The sequence below is a fragment of the Rhinolophus hipposideros genome (assembly GCF_964194185.1).
Source record: "Rhinolophus hipposideros genome assembly, chromosome: 3".
NCBI lineage: Eukaryota > Metazoa > Chordata > Mammalia > Chiroptera > Rhinolophidae > Rhinolophus > Rhinolophus hipposideros.
Window position 1 is genome coordinate 29,956,013 of NC_138049.1, and position 22,512 is coordinate 29,978,524.

At 39.0% G+C, this 22,512-nt stretch overlaps 1 protein-coding gene across 28 annotated transcripts in view; it reads left to right on the top strand.

Annotated features, from left to right (window-relative positions):
• The window catches only part of EPB41L2 (erythrocyte membrane protein band 4.1 like 2), a 206,579-nt gene that overhangs the window by 134,412 nt on the left and 49,655 nt on the right, over positions 1-22,512 (top strand). For all 28 annotated transcript variants that reach the window (XM_081031848.1, XM_081031845.1, XM_081031859.1 and 25 more), the window contains exons 5-10: positions 7,110-7,152; positions 11,018-11,093; positions 14,334-14,552; positions 15,941-16,028; positions 20,050-20,202; positions 20,742-20,839. In XM_081031848.1, coding sequence (XP_080887974.1) covers positions 7,110-7,152; positions 11,018-11,093; positions 14,334-14,552; positions 15,941-16,028; positions 20,050-20,202; positions 20,742-20,839 — 677 coding nt within the window. The remainder of the gene's footprint in view (positions 1-7,109; positions 7,153-11,017; positions 11,094-14,333; positions 14,553-15,940; positions 16,029-20,049; positions 20,203-20,741; positions 20,840-22,512) is intronic.

Here is a 22,512-nt window from a genome sequence, read left to right on the forward strand (position 1 = left end):
TTCAATAATGAGATACTATAGGATACAAGAACTTAAACTGCTTTCTTTTTCATGCTGAATATTATCTATATTTTTAGAAGTTTCAGTCACTTACCATTTCAACATATTATAAAGTAAAGGTGAGGATAAAGCCATGGTTATTTGTGTGAAAAATTTCCATGGAGAGAAAAATCTAAAGTTTCTTTTGATATTAGTGTGGTACTGTTTTGTGTCGCTCATGGTTGAGACCTTGAGTTGCAAGCCTTTCAATTCACTCTGGGTATGAAAATCTATCATTATTAGTGTTAGAACTTTTTCATGTCGAGAACTCTTATGGAAGCTTTACTATGGAAAATTTCATTAAAAATATGTGGAATCTAGCAATAAGTTACTGTTTTATATACAGAATTTCAAGTCCATAGAGTTCTTATATTCATGTCTACATGGAACCATCATTATGAATTTTGGATTTTCTTTAAAGGGGAATAATATTGTCTTGAATTTTCGATGTTAATAGAGTTTGGCATCCTCCCCAGGGATTATAATGTCATTTTGCTTCAAGCCATATGGAAAGAGGAGCTTATTAGAAGTGTTGTTGATATTCACAGCTAACTTAATGAAAATTGATTAAAGCGTTTGCCTGATAGCAAGACAACTAGAACTAAAAGCTCAAATATTAACCTTTTTGCTATATATAAACTATTCTTTAATAAAATTCTATATCAATCCAGTTACACCTTATAATACCACAGACAGGAGTTCAATCATGTTCTCCCAGATGTACAGTGAATGTTTCACTGTAATATAGAAAGCCTGTAACATTTTGGCTAACTACCAGAATTATAGTAGTGTTCTATTAGACCTAATTTAGGCAAAGGTATAATAAAGGGGATCTGTTTTAGTGCTATAAATTCTCAAGGGAAAAAATGCAGATTTTAGACAAAATTTACTCATACTTTTAACTTTTGGTAGTACAGTGTGGGTTGGGTTAAATTTAATTTCTCTCCCCTGGCCAAACTGACAAGCACCGAAAGTGAGTGAGGAAGGCATGGCTAGGCATTTTGCAAAACTTCTAACTATGGGATCTTAGCATGCAGACGGAAGGGGAGTTAGGCAAGATAGATTTTGGGGTGGAGGGATGGGGGTGCAGAGGGAGGCCTAGAAGATAGATTTCATGAATGTATCTTGAGTTGTTGTCTTAGGTCCAGTGTGGTCAGTGGCTGGCGATAGACAGCTAATGTGGTGTTCGTGGGATGCTGCTGGTGGATGGGCGTGGATGCTCATCTGCATCAGGTGAACGTGGAATGTGTAGGTCTTGATCTTACTTGATAGCAGCTGTTTAGTGTGATGGGAGGAGTTCACCTAGATCTGGGAATGGCCTTTTGGTGGGAGGCTGTCAGCAATCGGAATACTTAGCCAGTGAAGTCTGGGCGTCTACCTGAAAAGCCAGTTAAAGGACTTGAAAAATATCTCTCTACATTTGACTATCAGGAAAAGACAGGAATTGCTACACAAAAAGAAATCCCGGGCTCTACTACTCAAAGGGTGGTCCAGGGGCCAGTGGCATTGGCACCACATGCAAGCCTGCTAGAAAGGAAGAGTTCCAGGTCCTCACCCTAGATTTACCTGAATTGTTATCTGCTCTGACACTCAGGTGACTCATGTAAACCTGTAAGGTTTGCGAAGCACGGATCTAGGGGATGAACTGTTCTTTTGAGGTGGCAGAGAGACTTGTAAGAGTGTGGAAAGTCATGAAAACCTAGGGAGGAGGGGGGTCTAATAACCCAAAGTGGTGCATGGTTCCAAACTGTTCCAATACTCATACCCACTTAGGTGGGTATAAGGCCATGCCCACTCTGTGTGGAAATTTGGACCATAAATCTCTGAGGTTTTTCCTAATATCAGCATCCTATGAATATAAATATATGATTATAATCAAGTTTCTATATTTTTCTAGATGTTTCTGTTGTTAGAGGGTAATTGAAAATCATCTTCATTTTATACTTTTTTCTGAGGATTAGTATTGAAAAATCAGCTGTAGGTAAATGCCAGAAGACTTGATTAACCAAGACTGTTTGCCATCAGATTTGTAGTGGATAGAGAGTAGGACTAAGGAGCTTCTCTAATAAGCTGACAGAGGGACTTCAGTGTAAAAAAAAAAAAAAAAAAAAACCACTAAATAAACAAAAAAAACCATGTATAGCTATTTGCTTTGCTGCTCAGTTAAAAAATTTCTGTAACCTTCTAAGGCAGGGGTTTTCTATAAAACCATTTTTTTGTTCCATGGGTTTCTTTGGCAGTCTGGTGAATTCTATGGGTCACTTCTCAGAACTGTGTTTTAAATGTATAATTATGATAAAGTATACAAGCCTATAATAGAAGCCAATAAATAAATAATATTCTCAAAATATTAAAGAATTTGGGATAAAGTAATTGTCAGTATCTAATCTAAACTCTACTGCGATTTCAAAATATTGATTGGCGTAAACCATATGTCAAGATCTGCAGCTACTGTAATGTGACATGGAAATATTTTTGATTCCTCTGGGTGACAAAACTAAAGGTACCATTGATACTAACCAGGTGTTGTTCTCCTACATTCATAATTGATGCTAACGCTAAATTTCAGGTAGAGGTTAGTGAAAGTAAGGATGTTATATTCTTTCCCCAGCCGATTCATAGACTCCTGATTGCATGTTCTAAGGTGATTTAATAACACTTACATTCTGGGACCACATTTTAATTTTAGTTTACTTGTGTTGGTAGCCTATGATATAGGATTCCTTGTAAATTTTATTAGTTTCTTATTTTATCTGATGTTCATTCAGAAGACCAATATTTACTGAGATCATACTTGGGTACAGGGTGGGGATTAGAAGGGGAAGTGAGGAGAAGGAGGCCAAATTGAGTGAATGAATATTCCCGCTCTTAAGTAGCTGGGAAAATACTTTACTTTCGCTTCTACTAAACCAAGATAGCTTTTGTTGAAATCTAACAAGGATTTTAGCTCGTTTTGGTTTTGCATTGTTGGTTATACGTTAAAGTTTGGGAAACACTGAGAAAATTTCTGTGTTGCTTTGCCTGATCATGAATCGCCTGGAGCTGTCACTTAAAATAGGATTCTCAGGCCCCTGTCCTAGAGAACGTTTCAGTATATTTCAGGTGGGCGATGGGTAAATCTGTTTTTTTGTTTTTAACAAACTTGCCAGATGGATCCTTATCATCAGGCAACATTTAGAAAAGCTTAGCTAGGTGATACTTCACATACATAGAAGTGCTTGGACCAGTCATACTGGTAATTCTCATGAGAAGTGATTGTGCCGTTTATGTCTTGTCTTCATTTCCAGGAAGAGTCTTCACTACAGTAGGGCAGCGTTGTAGAAAGGGCTGATATTATCAGATAGTTTTCTATAAGGAAAAGGGGTCTGATTTTTATTTCACCTGACCCATGAATACAGTGACTGTATTTTGTGAACCCAGAGTGTGATTTATTAACTTTTTGTGGGTAGAAATATTCATATAAATATTAACTTCTTTAATATAGTGTTTCCTCGAAAATAAGACCTAACTGGAAAATAAGCCCTAGCATGATTTTTCTGGATGACATCCCCTGAATCATGAGCCCTAATGCGTCTTTTGGAGCAAAAATTAATACATGACCCGGACTTATTTTCAGGGAAACATGGTATGTAATACCTCACTTTTGGAAACATAAAATGATGTGCAGAAGGGATATATACCAAAAGGTGATAAGCCAGTTTAATTTTATCAGTGCAAAAAAACCCATCTATTTAAGGAACTGGGTAAAGTAGTCTGCATATGTACTTTACTCTTCAGGATACATTTGAGTGAACGATTGATTGTAAAGAACTACCCTGTGAGGTAGATGTTATGACCCTCAGCTTACAGCTGAGGCAATTGAGGCTTGAAGCCAAGGAATGAACCCAAGTTCACACAGAGTTGATGAAGAGCCAGAATTTGACTGCATGTATTTCTGATGCCCAAGTTTATATATATGGCAGCAAAAAATGGGGCTGATATACCATAATCTATCATGGTGTGTGCGTGTGTGCATTTTTGTCATTCGCTTGTTCCGTCTTTATGTGTCTGCTTCTTCATCCACCCAGCACTCCTCCCTAAGTGTCAAAACCAAGTTATTTTTATTTGTCAAAGAGAGTTTTATGTCTATTATTTGTAATTGCTAATGCATATACCATGTTTCCTGAAAAATAAGACCTAGCTGGACAATCAGCTTTAATGCATCTTTTGGAGCAAAAATTAATACAACATAATACCCGGTTTTATATCATATATAAGACCGGGTATTATATTATATTATATTATATTATAAAAATCCGGTCTTATATTATAGTAAAATAAGACCAGGTCTTATATTAATTTTTGCTCCAAAAGACACATTAGGAGCTGATGGTCTGGCTAGGTCTTATTTTCGGGGATACACGGTAATAGACTTGTATTTCTTTTAAAAGTCACACTGAGTCATTATTTTGTTTTTCACTTAAGAATTTATGACCCTAGGAGGTAAAATTATATCCCACTCATTATCTGAGTACTCATTGGAGCTAATTATTCAAATAAAATTGAATGTAACAAAATAATATAATCTGTGGTTTTTTAAAGATGACGGAGGCATCGGGAGGGAGGCGGAAAGCGACGGGCAGATATTAGTCAGGAGGTATTAATTCAGTACTTACTGGTTCCTAAAACTGTCAGGTACTGTGGAGGACATAAGTAACGTGGTCTGTCCCGGGCCTCGCAGAGTTGTCCTGGAGCCGGGGAGACCTCCTTACTCCTCGGTGGGAATGGAGCTCACAGTGTGGCAGCCAGTGTGCTTAGCAAAGGAAAAGCAGGAGTCACTTCTGCGGTTGCTGTTGGATCGCATCCGGTAGACTCTGCCCACTTCGTCTTTGAATTGGGTCTGGAATAAGGAAAGGAAGCTGCTGCAGTCTTCTAATACTGTAGCTGGCGATGTTGTGGAAAGTGGCCCGAGAATGACACCAAGTCTGACTGATTGGCTGGTGCACAGAAACATGGCCCTCACACCCCTGTGCCTGTGTAGCTCTTTTGACTCTCTCCATGCTGTGCAGAAACTGTCAGGGAACTTGTACCAAGGAGTCGGTGCTTCGGGCGAGGCTGGAAAGTGCCAAGTAGCTGGGACACTGGGTTATTCCTGGGGGTCACAGAAGATGATGTTGCTTCCACCATCTTCCTAGGACAGAGGTCTTGTTTTGCTCTTATGTATTAGGTTGGTGCAAAAGTAATTGCGGATAAAAAGGTTAAAAAAAAAGAGTTGCAAGAACTGCAGTTACTTTCGCACCAACCTAATAGCAGGTATCTATATCAGTTGTCACATGATAATGAACCTGGAGATTTGAAGGGTCTGTCTAGGCCTTCACGACCAGTCCTTTCCCTCTGGTCTTTCTCTGTATTAATGTTCTGAGGGATTTTTGTTGTTAGTTTGGCACCAGTGGTCTCTTATTCAGGTGTTTGGTTTTTTTTTTTGCTGTGGTTGTTACTTCCTTGGATGGAATGCCACAACAAATCTGACCCTTCTTCACCTCTCCCCGATCCCTTCCTCTGTCTGGGCTAGAGGCTGAATAATGTGTTTTTCTCATTTTTGTTCACTCATCATAGCCGGCCATTTGTGAGCCAGCTGTTGCGTGGGACAGCAGCTGCAGGGCAAGGAAGTGGAATGCCAGGCTTTTTTCTAAGGGCTGCTTCCTCACATCACACTGGAGGTACCATTGGAAAGTCCCCCTGGCCCAGCACAGCACTGAGCCATGCAGCGGGGACCCCAGTAAGATGAGACTAGACCGGGCTCTGGGGGTTCTTTATGGAGCACTTTGGCTATACCAAGTGTCAGAACAGGGCTATGCGTCCCTGGCGTCCTTGCTGACCTAAGGGCAAGCTGTGACCCGGGTTGTAACCCCACAGGGGTCTGGGCAGCTCTGCTTTCAAAGCATTCTGCTGTTATAACTTTTCATAGTGGAAGTTAAGGTTGTGTTGTACTAATTTAATATCCTATTAAGACAGTAGGTTATTATTTTCTACATAACAACAAACATTTTAACTGTTTGCTTTATATATCGGAATAAAGTTATCTTTAAGTACAGATGGTATAATACATCTGTACCTTTAAAATGAATGAAATTTAGTGTAAAGCCAATTATTTGAATCAGTTTATTGTATCTCAAAAAATGTACTTGTTCTCCTATGTTAGTGAAGATAAAGTGACTTAATAAAGTGGGATAGGTATAAAAAAGTGTGTGTTTGTGTGTGTGTGTGTGTGTGTGTGTCTATAATATTTTTTTTTTGGATGGGTCCTTTGCCTATAGCTTTGAAAGACAAATATTTAATGTCCTTAGGTAGTTTGAATCTATTAGTTCAAGTTTGGGGTTTTTATTGTTGTTGTGTTTTGGTTTTTTGATTTGGGGTATTATAGTGGTTTCCTAGAATCTTTTTATGTTAACGTTCTCCAAGGGTAGAGAGAAAGGGAAAATGAAAGGGAATTCCTTATGAAGTTTAAATAGGATGTTACATGAAAACAAGGAAGGAAAATTTTGGCTCCGTTCTGACAGTATTTCTCCAAAGCATTGTATAGTTGTAGGGAAAATGAAGTTGGAGGACGAGGAGGAGTTAGCTTTAAGAGTTGAGATAACTGTGTTTTATTGCAGTACATATACTTTTAACCAATAGTTTCTGATGCACATTTAATTATCCTTCATGAGTGGAAGCCAATTATTGTCCTTGACTGAGCTCTCATTTCAGTGTCCACAGAGACTGTTTGTTGGTAGTTCTACAGAATAAAAACTATATGCAAATATATTATATCTCATCATTTGGATAGATGTTTGATTTCAGATCCCAGAAAAATGAGACCCAAGAGACCTACCTTAAAAGTGCTTTAACATTTTATTTATAACACGCACACATTTAAAAACAAATCAATAGCCCAGTGTAATGCTAATAGGTGAAAGCTACTTCTAAGAGGACTTTATTAGAATATGTTTATACTTAAATAAGTGTGTGAACTGTAAACTGTTCCATTTTGGACTCTAGAATATTTCTCATAGGTTAATTAGTTCTTTTCTCCCTCCCTACCCTTGCAGAACTGGCTAGATCCTGCAAAAGAAATAAAGAGACAACTGCGAAGTAAGTATTTAAATAATCATACTTTGAAGTTATTAAATTAATCTTTACATCTATCTTTAATAAAATCCACGGGAATGTAAACTAGAATAATGAGATAGTGATAGAATGATCAGCTGTATTTTGCATTTACGTGATACAATAAGTTAAGGGTGCTAATAGTATTTTTGTGGAATTGTGATTATTTTGTACATAGGGACTCCTCTACTGGTCAAGAGGTTCTAGACTCACAGTCCTAAGTATTTCCCACAGTGCCTACCACTGTGCATATATATATGTCTACCATATATATATATATGACCTTTCTCTCTGGGGAAAAGAAAGAGAAGCTGCTTTTCTGTAACTTTTGTTAGGTAAACCTGTTACTATTAATTGCTGTGTCTACTTCATTTCGGAAGCCTGTAGTTAGTTTGGTTAAGCGTATCTCTGGCCTCGGGGTCTTCTGGATACACTGGCTGTGGACGTCCTGGCGTGAAGCCGGTAGGGGAGAAAAGCGTGCAGGACAGTCCTTTCAGTCCTCTGCGGTCGTCGTTGCCTTCGCTACTCCTTTGTTCCACAGTCCAAGGTCACTTACGGTGCTCTTTGAATCTGGGTTTGTGGTTGGTCCTGCTTGGCCCTTCCTTGCATTTTCTCATTTGTTTTCATTGCAGACTCCCAAAGTGACTTTCAATATCTTACGCTAACCAGCTGCAGTTCCCTCTGTAGGTTCTGACTCTGCTGTGACTGGCTTTGTGATTGACATCCGTGCCAAGAAACATTATCAACACAGAAAAATCTCTGATAGGGGAACTGGATATTTAATTGACTTCAGGGTATGTGACAGACTGAAGCAGAAAAGTTAGGGAGCCACTAACAGCTGAAAGTTTTAGACAAGAGAACAAAATTTTTACCAGCCCTGAGCTGCCCAGGGAGAAACCCTGTCTCTGAGAGCCAGCTGCAGAGGGCTCTTGGTGCTTTTGGTTTCATCTCCCTCCTTACTATTCCAAACGTCAAAACACTGTAACAGATCTGTACTTTCCCTTCGGTTCCTTTCCATCTACCTTCTGTCTCATTTTACGTTCTCCATATTTTTCTTCATTTCTTTTTCTTTCTTCCTCAAATTATTAATTTTTTGGGTAGTTTTCATCATTTCTTCTCTCCTTTTTTATTCTATGTGTGTGTGTGCGTGCGTGTGTGTGTGTGTGTGTGTGTGTGTGTGTGTGTGTATTTCCCTACTTTCTCTACTTGTAGACTCATATTTATTTTCCTTTAGTTACATCTTTGATGAGAGGCACCTTCCTGATTTGCCCAGGACTGAGGAACCTAAGGGCTTGTTCAGGATGTGGGAATTTTAGTGCTAAAACTGGAACAGTCCTGGGCAATGGGGATGGTTGGTCACCCTATCTTTCAACTATTATCCCTGGTTTTCCTGTATTCCTTCCCTCCATCCCTCACACCCACCCTATTCTCTTTCCCCCTGCATTTATTATCATGGTGTTACGTCTTGTATATTTGTTTCATGATGTAAAGGAGTCGGGGGAGAAAAGGATAATTAGACACAGATACATTATGCTGACATTATGGAAGAAACTGTACCAAAAACCTTTGGAACGTTTTGCTTTGTCTTCTATAGTTATTACATGCTTTGCAAAGTACATGAATTCAGAAAAACACAGATGCTTGGTTCTTTCACTTTCTCTGAAACCAGACCTGCCAAGTGACCCAACAGGAGAGAACAGGATAACCTCTGAAAAATGATTGATGTTCCATTGAGTTGTTTCCTATGGTTTTGTTTTGGCTTTTGTTCGATTATTTTTGTGTGCCACTCATTTCAGAGTCACAGAGATTTCCTAACTTTTGGAAGGCAAGACTTTTACTGATTATGAATCACAGTCTTATGTTTTGATTATTTGTGAAGTTTTTTTAGACTTATTTCAGGACTTTTGCCCTTGTGGTTTGGCAAGAGGAATCACAGTACCAAATAGGATTTGACTTTTTCAGACTATTGGAGCTAGTTCTCTAAATGTAACCCTGTATTGCCCTGATCATGAAAGTAGGCTGAGGAAATGAAGATTTGCTGTTGTGTTTTACCTCTTTCTTTCTGCTTGTGTTAAAATGGACAAAAGAATTGCTTATTCTGTATAGCCCAGCCATTGCTATAATTTATTGTTAGTCAGTTAATAGGCAGTTATCAAAAGTGAAAATTGCCTTTTTTGAGTTACTTTCAACAACCAATAACTTATCAGTTCCTGTGTAAAATTTGCCTTAAAATCTATTTTCTTAAATGTATACAAATAAGACTATATAGATATATAAGAATATATACGTAACACTTGCCTGTGATTAATACATAAACAATCCATAGCTATATGAACTTTATATATAGCTAGGTAAAAATTATGGCAATAATAATATACAATTAATAAAAAATTTAGCATTATTGGTGTATTTATCAATGTTAGAATTGGAAATATATCCAAAAATAAAGGTTCTGTTAGAATCTTATCCCTGTAGTCATGTCCAGGCAAGCATGTGCTAGTGTTAATACCCAGAAAATAAATCAGGATCCATTATGAAATGATAATCCTGTGATGACTTTGCTTAATTATGGGTTAGTCGTCACCTCAGAGAAGCGCATATGCGTCAATCTAGGATGGTGCCTGCAGCAGACCAAGAAGCGGCATGTCTCTCAGTACTCAGCAAAGTCCTGTATCCTTTCTGATGTTTTAAACCTGTAAAGCAGAACTGAAATCTGTTTCTTAAGTTCAGCAGGATTGACTTTATTAATAGAATAGTGATGTATTGAACCCACATCCTGCCAAGTGCTTGTGCATTCACAGTAACCATTCAGTAACTATTCACTGACTTTTACGTGAGAGAAAAGTTAGTGTGTGATGGTGAGAAAAGGACAAAAGGACACATTGAACAAGAGAATGGGATTCAAGAAATTTTTCTTCAAGTCTATAAATTAAAGCAATCACGAGGCCTTCAGATATATATGAAATGAAATCACACATACACACACACACACACACACACACACACACAAAACACACTTAAAAAAATCGGCACTACTATGAACTTGGAGCACAGCTCTTAAATTCAGGGCATTGGACTTATTCGAATCCCTTTAGGAAAATAATACCTGCCCTCTCTCCAGAGCTGTGTATTTCTCGTTGTTTTTAAAGCCATCGAAAGCATTATATATCAGTTAAATGTTAACATATAAATAGATAAATGTTTTAAATTTTAGTAAGTGATTTATGACATGGTTGTTTGATATATTCATTCTTTGTGACATAGTACAGCAAAGTATGTGCTATATATGCATGTACTTACACCCACTTTATAAAACCTGGGAAATAATTTTATTGCATAAAAGTATTGTGACTTTTTTACCACCCTCTCCTTTCTGTGGGATATATATGTAACACTTACTTCAACTAGCCCATTAATCATTTCCTGAATCGCTGTAGTGATCACTTACTTGGTCGTTACCTGCCTTCTCCCAGCAATGTAGAAAGCCTAAAATGCTTTGTTCGTTTGTTTTTTAAAGGATGGAGAATACTTGTCATCTAGAGAGTCTGTGGTTCAAATATTTGCATAATAGATCACCATACAAAACATTTGTTGGAATACCAATAAACGATTATTTAAAAAGTGAATCTATTATTTTTTGATGGTGGGTTATTTATATAAGTGCTTTTTCTTTTATTTTCATTTCATTTTGTCTTAGAAATACTTCCTTTAAATTAAAAAAGAAATCCTCTAAGCTGATTTATAGTTATAGGAGTAGTCTATATTCTTTGAACATTGAGCTTTAAGCTTTATCAAAATAAATGGTTATTGTGTTGGCTGCATAAATCACTGTGATATTTAATAATTACAGATCTTCCCTGGCTGTTCACCTTTAATGTGAAGTTTTATCCTCCTGATCCGTCTCAATTAACTGAGGATATCACCAGGTACTTTACATTACACGAAAAATGAACCTTTACTTATAGCTCTCATTTATTTCTGTGCCCTGGGAGAATGGTGGTAATTTCAGGATTAATACTGAAACATTCTTTATTAGGTTGAGTTTTAGAAATTTCCTTGGAAGTGCATATTCTAAAATAGTTTGTAATGTTGCCAATTTCAAAAATTTTATTCACTACTCCCCTTGATTTTGGTAATGGAAAATTTAAAAGAAATATTGCTGGCAACTTTGATTCTTATGTTATACTTTCAAAAATCATTGATATTTAATATTTCAGAGTTTAATGCTAAGATGGTTTTTATTACACTTCCATGTTTGCATGTGCACTAGCCTCATTACAAAGGTGATCTAAGGGTAAAAAGTAAAATTATTTTTAAAAGTCAGTTGAACTGTTATTTTTTTTGTTGCCCCCCCCCCAAAAAAAATAACAAAACTAGTAAGGTAGGTTTTCTTATGTAAAGGTCAATAGTTATTTCATTTCATCTCCTCTGAGTTTATCTGGGATATACAAACGTGTACTTAAATTACAAATAAAAGTTCAGTTTAGGACATATACTGATTCTGAGAATGACTGAGTATTTGAATAGTAACCAAGGAACATTCTGAATCCACAAGAGCCTTGATATCTTATCCCTGCCCTATTATACTGGGTACCCGTGACAGGACTTCTTAGCTTTGGTAAGAGTAGGTCTATAGCGTGATTTGTATAGTGTGATTTCTAAAAGGTTATTTACGTGGCCAAGGAAAACTCTGCTCCATACATATACGTTTAGGAAAGTAGAGAGTCTAGTGGAATGTTCTGCGTGGATGCCTATGATTCCTGGGCCTTGATGCCTTCCACTAGGCCAGTATTGTCATCAGACAGCAGGTTGCAGAGGTGCTTAAAAAAGGGCTTCAAATAGGAATGATGGACGTTTCTTTCCAAGACTGGATAAATGACAGGCTTTTTTTTCCCCCTTAGTACTTGCTGCTGAATAGGAAAGTACTAGTACCAATTAAGTTGTGATTGAATTAGTTTCATATAATAGATAATAATTGGTAGCTTTTATAACTGACAGCGAGCCGCTTGGAGCATAAAACTTGACTGGTTGGTGGGCGGAGCTTCTACAGAGCCTCCCTGCAGGGGTGCTTTTGAACAATAAAGTAACTGGGTCTTCGGGACCCAGCTCCCTCTTTGTATATCCACTCCTCCTTGCAGTAATTTGTTTGGGGGATGATAATCCTTGGTGATTGCAATTTATAGCATCAGTAAGTGCTTTGGCTTTCTTCTTAAATGGGGCTTGAACAGTTTCCCCTGTGTGTAGTGGGAGGGGATACAGTCTAGTGAGCCAACAGACGTGGCACTGCAGACTGAGACCAGCCACCTGCCTGTCGTGTAGGCTGGTAGCCTGCTTATCACGATTGAAATCTTCATCATGCTGGGAGTGAACCTTTCAAAGGTGGGGGTAGGCTTCTGAGGAGGGCAAGACATTGCTCAGCATAGTACTTGAGGAATGCATGCATTTGGGAAATTCAGGAAGCTGTTGCAGTTTTGTTTGAAGTTTCTTAGGCCTTAGATTTAGGCTTTGGAAAGAGAGGAAAGGACCAACGTGAAAAGTAGAGACAATAATATAAAAAGGAGGAACAAGATTTTAGTATCAGATGGAATCTTTGTGGTTAGGTCTTCAAAATGCCATGAAATGTGAAGAATTTGCACTATTCTTCATTAGTCTTAGAGAATTGGAGGATAATCTGAGTCATAATTTAAAGTTCAGTTTTCTAAAATAAGTGCAATTATACTCATGCTGTTCTAAGGGTCAAAGAAACATAATTCTCCTTAGAAAGAGAGCTCCTGCCATGCGTAAAAACTTAGTGATTGCGAGATGACTTTCATTCTCAGAAATGGTGGAGCTCTTGGCATGCGGCAAGTAGTTGGCTAACGGTGGGACTGTGATGATAACGAGCGGTCTGTGTCCTGCCTGACAGATTTGTGTAGTAATCCAGGTCTAACGGAACTATGTGAGGGCTGGTACCATGTGCTGGGACCTGCTCTCTGACCCAACGGCAAAGAGGCCTGGACCAGAGGCCGCAGCCTATCTGAAGGTGTTGGGTCGAGGGCAACAGGAAGACGAGTCCTGAAACCCATGCGAGGCAGAAGTGTACCCAGGAAGAGGGCGGCTGGCTGCCAGTAAGAATGGCAGTCTCTCAGAAAATAAGAGCACTGCCATTTGAGTTTGGAGCAGTCGATGACAATCTTTGCAAGTGGTTAAACATGAAAGTAGCAATCAGGTTTTAAAATGTCACCAAAAGGATTTGATAGGAGGCCCCCCAAAATCCTCATAGCATATAAATAACATGTTTCTGCATGTTATTTAGTGTAAAACACAGGATCTTTTATAACAGTATAATAAGCTACTTAGAACATTGAATAATAATTATTATAGCTAATAATAATAACATCATTATGATTATGGCTATCAGTTATTGAATCCAAGGAACACTGCCATGTGTTTTATTTATGTTATCTAATTTTTTCCCCTCATCTTCAAACGGAAGTAGAGTTTTTCCCATTTTACAGGTGGCTGATTAGCTTTAGACAAGTACATTAATTTGCTCAAGGTTCCATAGAGTCAGCTCTGCCTGGCTGTGAAGCCCATGCTTTTCCTACCACAAATTGAATTAGCTGCCTCTTTAGATGGGGTGCACGGAGAAGTAAGGGCTTCAGAGCAGAGACTGACTTATGCTTGTTGTTAAAGATGTCTCAGGAAAAGAAGACAGTATGAAAATGGTAGAAAGGATAGAAGGGGATGATGACCTTATTAGCTTTTCTTGCAAATGCTTAAAAGCTGCAGCTATTTTTAAAATTTCATTAATCTTTACAACTTTTGAAGGTCATGCTAATTTTGATTAGTTTTAGATCCAAGGAGATGGTCTAAGTGGTGGAACTTTTATCTTCAGTTACAAAACTCTTTCTTGTAATAGTCATAATATACTGTTACTGGGATAGCAGTTCAGAATTTCCATTCTATTACTTTGTTCTCTAGACTCATTTTCTGTAAATAAGCCACAAGTTTAGGGGTTCCAAGGAGCAAGGTGGGCTTCTCATTACAGAAGACTCTTTTCGCTGGGGATGTGAAGAGTGCCTCTGTTGTATGTTTGTTTTCAAACAGGGATATTAGGATGCAAGGATTACGAGTGCTGCGATCCTAACTAATTGTTGCCGGCCCTTTACTCCCCTGCTCCTCAGATACTTCCTCTGCCTTCAGCTCCGCGAGGACATCGCCTCTGGCCGCCTGCCCTGCTCCTTCGTGACTCATGCCCTCCTGGGGTCTTACACATTGCAGGCTGAGCTGGGGGACTACGACGCGGACGAGCACGCCAGTCATGACCTCAGTGACTTCCAGTTTGCCCCCTCACAGACGAAGGAGCTGGAGGAAAAGGTGGTAGAGCTGCACAAAACCCACAGGTCTGTTCCCTTGCTGACTGGAGAGAGGATGGCCAGGTCAGATGTAAATGGCTTTTCTTATACAACTTGAACTTGCTAAACATTTAAGCATAGTTTGTGGGATTATCCAGTTTTTCCTTTTGGAACGTCACCTCGTACCAATCAAGACAACCTGCAGCCCTTGAGATATCCTTTCATAATCTTCATGACTATCGCATGAGGAACTACACTCCTAAGGCGAAATGTTTTCATTTATTAGAAACATTAACTTTTCCCCATGACATCTCCTTTCTACTCCCAATCCTATTCCTTGATACACACACACACACACACACACACAACGAACACACCCACATACTTGTTTGGCATTTACTATGTATTTCTTCTGCCTTTTAATTGCTTTTATTACCATCTTTCGCCATTTTTCATAAGAAAGTCAGGAAGATGAGGAGTCATCAGGATTTGAATCTGAAATGGGGGAGGGTGCGATAGACATAGCAAAAATAGCTGAAACACACAGGTAATTTCTTTATCCACAGAAGACGACCTTAGGTTTAGGTAAGCATTACTTAATTACTTAAATAACATATTACACTTCGAGAACTTTTATATCTGTGTGAAAACAAAATGCTTTCTTTTAGCACAAGTTTTAAAAACTGTAGCTACAAAATTATAGTTTATCCCATATGGTAAAATTGAAGTTTTTGAAAATTTTGACTAAAATCATTTGAAAGAACTTTCAGAGATTAGAAGTTTTCAGACAGACCACATTCACTGACTTTTCTTTAAAAAAGAAAATAAATGCAGTATTTCACTTTAAGTACTTTCATTAATTTTATTCCAGTTCTAATCTACTGACATGTATAGTTCACATTTAAAATATCAGGTGCTAAAATGCCATGGGTGTATGAAGATTACTGGGACATGGTCCTGCTTTCTGGGAGCTTACAATTGGTTTCATTGGGCACATATGTAGGAATGGACATAATTATAGTGTGGACAGAATGTGATATGTGTCATCAACATAGTTGTAAAATCAAATACAATACGTCTTCTCATGTTTGTCACGATCAGTCTTAGTGAAATAAAATTGAATAAAAATTTATGCCGTGCTCATTATTGCTGGGGCTTTTTTACCCCAGTGGGAAAAAATCAAAAGCAATTTTGTAAGATAAAAAGGGTAAGGGTGGGGGGGCATCTCCTTGTAATAAACAGGTTTGTATTAGAGAATCTTAACAGAAAAATACTAGAGGTTAAGAAGTGAGCCTTCTTACCTGTTTTCTGTGTGTCCAAATTTAGCTGTGTTATACCCTCCACCACAAACTCTCCAGGCTTATACACCCCTTTCCCCATTTTGGCCACATTTGCTTTCTATCCATCAATAAGGTAATACTCTTTTTTATTCTTAGGGGCTTATCTCCAGCACAAGCTGATTCTCAGTTCTTAGAAAATGCGAAGAGGCTTTCCATGTATGGCGTTGACCTACATCATGCCAAGGTACTGGAGTGTAATGGGGAGGTGGCAGCTTGCCAGGCTGTTGACTGAATTCTTGAGAGGACACCAGTGTCAGAATAGCCTACTACACTTTAGCAAAAGGCTACCCTCACCCTCACCCTCACCCAAGGGCCTTTATAAGATTTCTTTGGTGACTAATTGTGGGGTTTATAGTTCTGGGAGGCTTCATTTACTCTCCCTCTAGTTCTTTCTTCTTTTCCCAATCTTCTGAATTACTACTCTTTCATATATAATACTTATCCTGACTTATCTTGTCAGTCTTCTTGATCCTTCCTCCTGGTTTATTCTGCGTCTCAGCTTTTACTATGTCAAGTACCGCCTCTATCCCAGCTCCCTCTCCTGCCTCTGTATTGGGAGAGGAGAGCAGATCTTAGCCACTGTGAAAGGGCAAAAGTGTCCAAAAAGCTTCTGGGTTGTGAAGGAGCCCTAGACTTGGACTCCTCCCTGTAGGTCTGGTTTGTACCTCTTTTAAGATAAAGTAGGCTGGCCAAGGCTCCAGGTGATGCAGCCCCTTCAATGTAATTTGAGAGGTGGGAAAAGAATGGAGTAATGGAGGGAGGTGATAGGAGACGGTGAGGTGGGTTGGGGGAACCCTAGTGTGCACGATCAGGTAACAGTGACAGTTAAGGAGGGAGGACCAAAGGAAGGGTGAGAGATGGATTTGGTTTAGAAAATTATGTCCAGAGTCAACTCAGCGTGCTGAGGGAACCTGTGGTTGCCTGCTTCTAAAAGACCCTGCCAGTCCTTAGATGTGGCCTTGGAGAAGCTCAGATGACGTGATTTGAAGCTCATATGACGTGATTCTAGGGAAGCCTCTCCACCCGGAGATATCTTTCCTCCCTAGATCCCAGATTAATACTTCTTGCTTTTGTGTTTACCGTACTGCAAAGTGCTCTTTTTCCCTCAGTGGCTTCCTTTAAGTCTTTAAATATTTTTCCCTATTACAAAAGTAATACATGTTCATCATAGAAAATAGAGGTGAACAGAAGAAAATAAAAATCACTGACATCTTTTTATGCGAAACAAGCACTGTTAATATTTTGATACACTTTCTTGTTTTCCTTTTCTAAAAAATCCCTGAGCTCCAAATAATCTTGAACACATGCATTTTAAATACGGATTATACTACAAGTATTATTTCGTGTTTTGTTTTGCTTTGTTTGTTTTGTTTTGTTAACTTGCTCCTTTAAACATTTTTCCATTAGCAAACAGTCTCTGGCAGCAGCATTTTTAACTGCTAGGTGCTGTATGCCTTTAATTTTTAAAAGTATTTTCACATACACCATCTCAATTAAGATCGAATGTTTTCACTTTAGAAAAACTACATAAAACGGTGCCTCATGACTTGCCTCAAGCCACATTGTGTAAAGCAGTCCCATCTGCCTGATATCTTCTGATAAACCTTCTAGGAGGTGAAACATCTTCCAAACACTGTGTCCTTCAGCTCATTTCTCTACATGATGGGGACAGGCTGGGTTAGCTGAGAAACAGAACTAAGGGAGAGAGGAGAGAACAGGTCAGGAGGGAACAGGTCTCTCCTACTCAAAACCCTGTTACACTTGCCACATGTAAATCTTGGATCTGCTACTTTGTTGATCACTAGCGAGAAACCCATTCTTTGATGGCAATACTGGAAGGAACAAAGATTCTTGATTTTGTAGTCGTAGCTTAGAAAAGTAAAAAAGTTGCCAACTCATTAGTATAAGTATAATTATGCAGGTGAAGTTCTTCCTCTGTGCTTAGGAGCAGGTGCTTTTAAAGATACTGGAAAGTAGCATTTATTCCTTCATTCTGTTTATCATCTGATGGACTCAGATAATACATGAAAAGCAAGGTATCTATAACAATTTAAAAGAACTTTCCATGTAGTTTTTTGTGTGCCTTTGTACATTTTTCATTGTCTTGATCATATTTAAATTTTTTAAATTAACATATTTCATTACCAGAAGTGTTCTTAATGGCACAGTCATGTTAGGACCAGTTGAAGGGCATTAAGTGAAAGGTCTCTTGATAAAGGTGCAGGGAAACCTTGCAAGAGTAATGATACTTCTGAAGCAGTGTAAGATACCTCTTAACCTCTCTGGATCTGAAGGAGTAAAGACAAAGAAAGAGTGGTTGCCAGAACGCAGGAGAGATCTCTGTGGAGAGGGCTGCCTTGAGAGGAGCTGCAATTACCAAGGACACAGCCAAGGATGGCGACTACACAGGGAGAGAGTCTGGGTATTAAAAGGCAGGGAACCAACCCCCTTTCCTCCCTCTCTTCTTCCTGATCTCCTCTGAGAGCTTCCCATAGGCTGGACCCATTCGGAAGTCCGTGGGCATGGGATTCTGTGAATGTCCATACCAGGCAGCTTCCTGAGGCAGTGAGCAAGGAAGAGAAGAAACTTCCTTTTCGTTAGTTTATTTTTTCTGTTGCTGAATGGCAGGAGTCAAATATGGAGAACGAATGCAAGTTTTTTCCCCTTTTGCTTCTTATCCTTTATCTGTAATTTGTAGTCATGCAAATACTGATAATTCGAAAACAATGCATGGAACAAGTGAAAACCAACTGATTTACTTGGAATCCAGATTGTGTTTATTTTTAAGTCAGATAAAGTAGCTTCAGTGTCCTTTCGAAAGATTGCTTCAGACTGGAGGTGTCTTTGTTGAATATTTCAGAGGAGGGTTGCCTCCTCACGTGTGGTGAGAACATGCTGTCTTGGGCAGTTTCCGGCCTGCTCCTTGTGGCCACTGCCAGTGAGGTTTTTGGCAAACACATCGATTGCGTCTGGTGCCAAGTTGCTTGGGCACCTGTGCCTGATTCACTTTTTACTCTGTTCCTAGAGAGAATTGTGCCTGCCAGGATGCCAGTGAATAAAGTATGTTATAGATTAGATTTTTAAACCTCTTCAGATAGTCTAATGTAATTTTATTTGTAGATACAAATTATTCACATTATCAACAGCAAAAGCTGCTGGCATCAGTTACCTAGTCCTGTACTTTAATTTTTTAAAAACTAGTATAAATCGTGCTACGTTGTTCTCAGTAACAAGGCAGTTACAATGTTATACTTTTATTGAATTGAGACCTTGACTAAGTGTGGTATGTGTTTTGTGAGAATTTCTTTCATGTTAATGATTTCTGAATATCTTTGAATGATATTCTTCAGTTTTACATATTTTGAATGAGACCCAGTTTTTCCCTTAATGATAAACAATAATTTGGATAGTTTGAATATTGTACATATTAGACCTTCAACACTATTTGAAATATGAGGAGCCAATTTTTTACTTTTGTCGGTAAACTTATTTGATATTTTAAAATCTTTCAGCTTGTGATTATTCTGGATTGTCATGTATTCCAAATTAAAACACTTGGGGAAAGAAAGCAACATCAGTAAGTTCAAGAATATCCTGCCGTCCATTTGCCAGCCAAAGAAATGCTGCAATGAAAACTGCATGTCAGCATTCTAAGTTATTGAACAACGACTTGAAAGAATTCAAAGATTTCAACATTGTCAGCCTAAAAAAGAAATTTCCTGAGAGGGATTGGTATTTTCTAGAATATAGGCATAATTTTAAAAGCTATGAGCTAAAATATTCCATCTGAGATAAATTTGTCTGAAGTAAAATGGCCAAACACACTTTAGACCAACATACAGTCTCCAAGGGCTGGGATAACCTCTAGGAAAACACATTTTATCTCTCGTGTATCTTCAGGATGTCTAAGTCGAGTTCTGTTTCCTCTTTAGCTCTTAGAACCGAGCTCAAGAACATGAGTTATACCTTTTGAAAAACATAATGTCCTGCAGTCTTTGACAAATCAAATTTGATCCCTGAAGATGAATAGATTTAAAATATGTTTTGTGTCCTACCATTTGTATTAATTTGTGTACTGTCACTGTCATTTAGATGTAGACCTGTTAAATTGATATTCCTGATCATGGTTTGAGGGGGCTAATGAGCTTCCTGACCTGTGTAACTTGCACAGCTCTAACAATGGTCAAATGGCTTATGCTTGGCAGGACTCAGAAGGCGTGGACATCAAGCTGGGCGTGTGTGCTAATGGGCTCCTCATTTACAAAGACAGGCTGAGAATCAATCGTTTTGCGTGGCCGAAAATCTTGAAAATTTCCTATAAGCGCAGTAACTTCTACATTAAAGTCAGGCCAGCAGAGGTAAGCATGTCATGTACAGCCCTTGGCATATCTGATTCGGCTTTATCAGTGTTCTTTACCGCCGTGCTAACTGAATTCTTTCCACTGAACTTAGAAAATGAACTATTCTTTATTCCTCCATGGTGAAAAAAGGTCAGGGTTCTTAATGATAAACCTGCATATACATTCCTGTCGCTAAAAAACAAGCAACAGCCACAATTTCACAGAAAAGAAAAGGTAGTAAGTTCCTGCCACATAATGGGGGCTCATTTTTTGTTGTTGAATCAACTAAGTGGCAGCCATCAACAGGAAGGTAGTAAAATGAGTTTTAGTGGACATTGAAGGATGGTTGCTTTATGTCAGTGGTTGATACCGGCTTTTCATAGAAACTAGTGTGGCAGTCTATGAAATACCTATTTTGTATAATTATATTAGATATACTTATATTTACCTTTTTCAAGAATAGTTACTTCTTAGAGAAAATCCAAATCCAAGTTTTCTAGTTGCTTCTAATGAATTCTTACAGAAATATGCTGATTTATTTTATGGATTTATTTTAGCTGGAACAGTTTGAGAGCACCATTGGATTCAAACTGCCGAACCATCGGGCTGCGAAAAGGCTATGGAAAGTGTGTGTGGAACATCATACTTTCTACAGGTGATTTTAAGAAAAGACCTTAAAATTAATTAAACAGCTCTTGGTAGCCACTGCACAATGGGAGGTGGAGTGGAGAGTGTGGCAGATGAAGCAACACCCTGCGTTATGGCTCTTTGCTCTCCTCAGTGTCAAGCCTCCTTTATCTGCCACGTCCACTCCCACGTCTCTGTTGTCCTGTCCACACTTTGTCATCACGCTGAACTGTCTGCCTATGCGATGGTCCAAAACTCCACTTTCTGACTACAACCACCTTTTTTCCCACCACCGCCATACTCTCTCAATGGCTGTCATTCTTCTTTCCGCTGTCACTCATCTTAGATTTCATTTAGTTGTTCTTATCAGCTCCCTCCTGCATAACTTCTTTCCCAAACCAGCTTGAACCCTATGGTCCGCCCCTTTGACAGGGATGCTCTAACCCCCTCAAGCCCCTGCCCTTTATTGCACGTCACCCTGCCAGTCTGCTGGTCCTGGATTAGTCCTGGGTCGTGACCTCACCATTTCTGTACATGTGCTGTCAAGTGCTACCGTAAATAGCACAGCTGTCCTGATACACACATTGCTTCTCTGTAAGAGAAAGTGACCCAGTCTGTGGTTAGTGCTATTCCAGATACACCAGTTCCCCCATCAGCCGGATCTTTAGTGCTATCAGGTAATCGGTCTTTTGACTTCCTTCCCCATCCCAAACATTCATGGCTGTCGTGAGCCCTGGCACCCCTGCCTCTCCACTCAGAGGCTCTCCCTTTCTTGGTACTCTGGTGATAGAAGCTGTGGGTCATGAGCATTGCTGGTTCCATTGTGTCCTTCTCTTTGTCTCCTCCTGACTGGAAGTAAGCGTCATTCCCTTCGCCCTTCATTCGCTCTTTTCTTTCTCTCCTGTCTCAAGGAAAAAGTGGTCATTCCTCTGCCTTGATCCCGTATTTCATGCCTCACGAAGGACTGTGCTTTGTAAACCGTGTGTTCTCCAGTGGGTGCCCTTGGCTTCCTGGGCCACGTGCATGTCCGTGCCTTGCTCCCTTCAAAACCAGGAAAAAAGAAGATCTCCTTAGACTTCCCTCCTTCTTCAGCCTGTTGTCTCTCTTTTCATACTTTTGTTCAAAGGCATGTTTCTTACATTACTTTTCTTGGCAAACAGTACTGTGCTCATCTTCGTTATCTCCATATCCTCAGTTTCCCGTCAGTGTGGTATATGTCGCTGTGTATCTAGACCCTTCATCTTGAGGGTTTTTGCTCTGGACTCCAAAGGTCTAATCCTTTCCTCCATGTACACGTGTGACTGTGGGTAAGTGACTCCACCTTTCTAAGTCCCACTTTCGTCATCCGTGTGGTGGTGATAATAATAGTACCTACCTGACAGGGTTGTTTTGAAGAGCAAATGAGGTAACACACATGAAACAAACTAAGAACCATTTCTGGTTTGTAATAGTTTGTCATCATGAACACTGCTATCATCATTATCCTTGTTATTCATGTTTGGTGCCACAGTGTGCTATTCATCTATTTTCAAGACTGCTCTAATATACTCATTTTAGAGGAGAAATGCAACTCATAAAATATACTTGATTCCATCTGACTTAATTACACGGATCATTTAAATCTTTGAAAAGTTTACAGTTTCTCTACAGCGCCATGACAAATTTCTCCTTAGACAACATGAACCTGCGTCAGATAAAGCT